Source organism: Chiloscyllium plagiosum, chromosome 42, assembly GCF_004010195.1.
Source record: "Chiloscyllium plagiosum isolate BGI_BamShark_2017 chromosome 42, ASM401019v2, whole genome shotgun sequence".
NCBI lineage: Eukaryota > Metazoa > Chordata > Chondrichthyes > Orectolobiformes > Hemiscylliidae > Chiloscyllium > Chiloscyllium plagiosum.
The window spans coordinates 758,346-762,305 of NC_057751.1; the positions used below are offsets into that span (position 1 = coordinate 758,346).

At 44.9% G+C, this 3,960-nt stretch overlaps 1 protein-coding gene across 1 annotated transcript in view; it reads left to right on the forward strand.

Moving 5' to 3' along the window:
- The window catches only part of LOC122542962 (calcium-activated potassium channel subunit alpha-1-like), a 108,174-nt gene extending 105,478 nt beyond the window's left edge, over window positions 1–2,696 (forward strand). Inside the window, exon 28 of the mRNA XM_043681103.1 lies at window positions 1,876–2,696. Coding sequence (XP_043537038.1) covers window positions 1,876–2,608 — 733 coding nt within the window. The 3' untranslated portion in view covers window positions 2,609–2,696. The remainder of the gene's footprint in view (window positions 1–1,875) is intronic.
- The last annotated feature ends 1,264 nt before the right edge of the window (window positions 2,697–3,960 follow it).

Below are 3,960 nucleotides of genomic sequence, written 5' to 3' on the forward strand. Positions count from 1 at the left end.
AAGGGGAGGGAGGAGTCCGAGATTGTCCAGGTGAATTTGAGGTCGGGGTGGAAGGTGTTAGTGTAGTGGATGAACTGTTCAACCTCCTCGTGGGAGCACGAGGTAGCGCCGATACAGTCATCAATGTAGCGGAGGAAAAGATGGGGGGTGGGGCCAGTGTAGTTGCGGAAGATGGATTGTTCCACATACCCTACGAAGAGGCAGGCATAGCTGGGGCCCATGCGGGTGCCCATGGCTACTCCTTTTGTTTGGAGAAAGTGGGAGGATTGGAAAGAAAAGTTGTTCAGGGTGAGGACCAGTTCGGTCAGTCGAAGGAGGGTGTCGGTGGAAGGGTACTGGGTGGTACGGCGGGAAAGGAAGAAGCGGAGTGCTTTGAGTCCTTCGTGATGGGGGATGGAGGTGTACAGGGACTGGATGTCCATGGTGAAGATGAGGCGTTGGGGACCGGGGAAGCGGAAATCCTGGAGGAGGTGGAGGGCGTGGGTGGTGTCATGAACGTAGGTGGGGAGTTCTAGGACTAATGGGGACAGGACCGTGTCGAGGTATGCCGAGATGAGACCGAACTGGTCCTCACCCTGAACAACTTTTCTTTCCAATCCTCCCACTTTCTCCAAACAAAAGGAGTAGCCATGGGCACCCGCATGGGCCCCAGCTATGCCTGCCTCTTCGTAGGGTATGTGGAACAATCCATCTTCCGCAACTACACTGGCCCCACCCCCCATCTTTTCCTTCGCTACATTGATGACTGTATCGGCGCTACCTCGTGCTCCCACGAGGAGGTTGAACAGTTCATCCACTACACTAACACCTTCCACCCCGACCTCCGCCTCCATCTTACTGTCAACTTCACTCAAGTGGGTAATGTCTAAGCTAAGAAGCTGATGGATTGCATGGTCCACTCCAGGGAGCTGAGAACTTCACCTAGACTGACTAGTGGAGTACTATAGGAGGTGGCATTTGCCTGGGCCATTAAAGTAATTCAGACATTACTCATGTGTTCTGTTAGGCACCATGATATAGTGCAAGGAAAACAGAATTGCTTTTGTGCTCATCAACACTACACAGACTGACGCCGCTATGAAAAATAAATTATTTAGTCACTTACCTCAGTTGCATGTACCAGTTGCATACATCAGTCTGTTGCATTGACTCAAAACTTCAGTCAGGACAGCTGAGTTAATACAAAATCATTGTTGTGACACAGACATTGTGGCAACCAACCAAATATAGCAACAGTGATCCAATGGCCAAATGATCTACTTTGTTGGTGATGCTAGTTGAGGCCAGGACACTGGACATAATCCCATTGCCCTTCTGCAGAATGATGCTGTGGAATCTTTATGCTTCAGGAAGAAAAATCCATTAAAACATACTAGTCCACCTTTTCTTATATTCTTATAATTGGAAACCTGGGATGACCAGGATGTCCATTTCCAAGTGTTATTACTGGCTTTTCCCTCTGGGTAAAGTCTCATCGGAAGTGAACTGCACACATTAATTTGATATCTTTCAAGAAAAGAAATATCCTCAAGTTCTCCACAGGAGTGTAAAACAAAAACAAGCCAAAGAAAGTTTTTTGGACAGATAACCAAACCATGGCACCAAATTCCACTGCTTCAATTTGCCACTTTTGGCTCTGTGAGCGAAGTTGGTGTGAGCTGTTTTTAAAGAAAGTGCAAATACGATCAAAAGTAACATTCAAAAGCGAATTAGGTGAATAATTTAAAAGGAAACGTGTTGGGCTATGGGAAGGGGCAATAAAGTGGGACAGATTGTACAGCCTAAACAAGAGCCAGCACAAGTTCAGCAGGCTGAATAATCTCCGTTTGTATTGCGTCATTCTGATTCTAAGTGATTTGTGCTGTTCTCTTTCAGATTTGTCATCACAAATCCCTCTCCTTTATTTGAACTTAATATGACGGACTTCATCATGTGCACTGTGCCCTTCCACGACACACAAACCATGGCTACTTCCACCTACTGTCACAGAAATTACTCTTCCAAGTTTATTCCATTGCACACATTGACCAGAAAACATTCCATAAGATTCACAAAGGTTCCAAAGGATGGTCATGAGTCTGAGAGTGAGAATAGATTAGTCAAAGATGAGGAGAAACCAATTGAGGACAGGCACATTTTGGGCACAGACAGAGTTTTCGAAGACAATAGTGCCTCCAAAAACAGGTTAAAAACTTTGGAAAGGGCTGTGATTGACCAGTGGAAACATTTCAAAAGAACGACTGAATTGCACATGCATCCAAAGGACAAAACTAAATCTGTTAACATGACAGCAACTGAACAAGCAAAGGCAGTGTCAGAATCCAGTGAAACCTCATTGGTGAGAATGTTTGAGGTGCCACCAAAACCTGACAAAGTAACCACAACTGGAAGCTTCGAAAGAGGTTCAATACATGAAGAAATTGTCACTGGACAATTAGAGATAACAAAACCTAATAGCGAAAACAAGAGCAGACAATCAAAGGAAGATCAAAAATCTGGTGAAGAAGCAGTATTTGATCATTCAAAGGAAGAGTTAAAATCTGCTGAAGAAGCTATAGCTGAGGAATCCAGAGAAGACCAAAGATCTGGTGAAACTGCTCCAGAGTGAATTTTTCATGATAATTACATATGGGTCTGGCAGCAGATCTACTGCAACCATTTTTGTGTTTCTCTCACCATTAACCAATAAAATTCTGACAACACTTCTTTATTTACTTATTTCGATCTTCGACCTGTCTGCTCCTTACACTTACAATGAGACTGGGAAATTTTTAAGCAGTTAAGAACAAAGAATAGAGAGAAGTACAGCAAAGGAGCAGGCCCTTCAGCCCTCCAAGTCTGTGACGATCACCAAGCCCTAACTAAGCTAAAAGATTGGGTCTGTATTCCCTCCTGATTCATGTAACCATCCAGATGCCTCTTCAATGTCACTAATGTATCTGCTTCCATTACCTCTTCTGGCAGTGTGTTCCAGACACTTGCCACTCTCTGCGTGAAAAACTTCCCTCGCACATCTCCCTTAAACATTCCACCTCTCACCTTGAACTTCTGCCCCCTTGTAATTGAAACTTAAACCCTGGGAAAAAGCCTCTGACTATTCACCCCATCTAGGCCTTTCATAGCTCTGTAGACCTTTAACAGGTCTCCTCTCAGCCGCTATCTTTCCAGTGAACACAATCCTCATCTGTTTCATCCTTCCTCAAACCCAATGTCCTCGAGAAGGCAACATCCTGGTGAACCTTCTCTATACTCTCTCCAAAGCTTCCACATCTGTCTTGTTGTGTGGTGACCAAATACTCCAAATGCAGCCTCATAGGGTTTTATATAGCCGCAGGAGAAAGCGAGGACTGCAGATGCTGGAGATCAGATCCTCATTGCTGATGAAGGGCTTATGCCAAAAACATCAACTCTCCTACCCCTCAGATGCTGCCTGACCTTTATATCACTGCAACATGGTTTGCCAACTCTTGTACTCTATGCCCTGGCCGATGAAGGCAAGCATGCTGTCTGCTTTCGTCATCACCTTGGCCACTGTGTTGCCACTTTTAGGGAACCATGGACCTGCATGCCCAGGTCCGTCTGCATATTCATGTTCCCAAGGGTTCTGCCATTTACAGGAGAATTCAAACTTCAATTTGATCATCCAAACTGCATCATCTTGCATTTGTCTGGATTAAACTCCATCTGCCATTTCTGTGCCCAAGTTGCCAATCTATATCCTTTTGTATCCTTTCACAATCATCGGCACTATTAGCAACTCCACCAATCTTCGTGTCATCTGAAAATTTATGAATCAGACACTCACATTTTCCTTCAGATAATTTCTATACACAACAAACAACAAGGACCGAAAACTGACCCCTGTGGAACACCACCAAGTACCGGTCTCCATTGTGAAAGACACCCTTCCACCGGTACCCTCTGTCTTCTGTGACCAAGCCAATTTTGTTTCCATCTAGC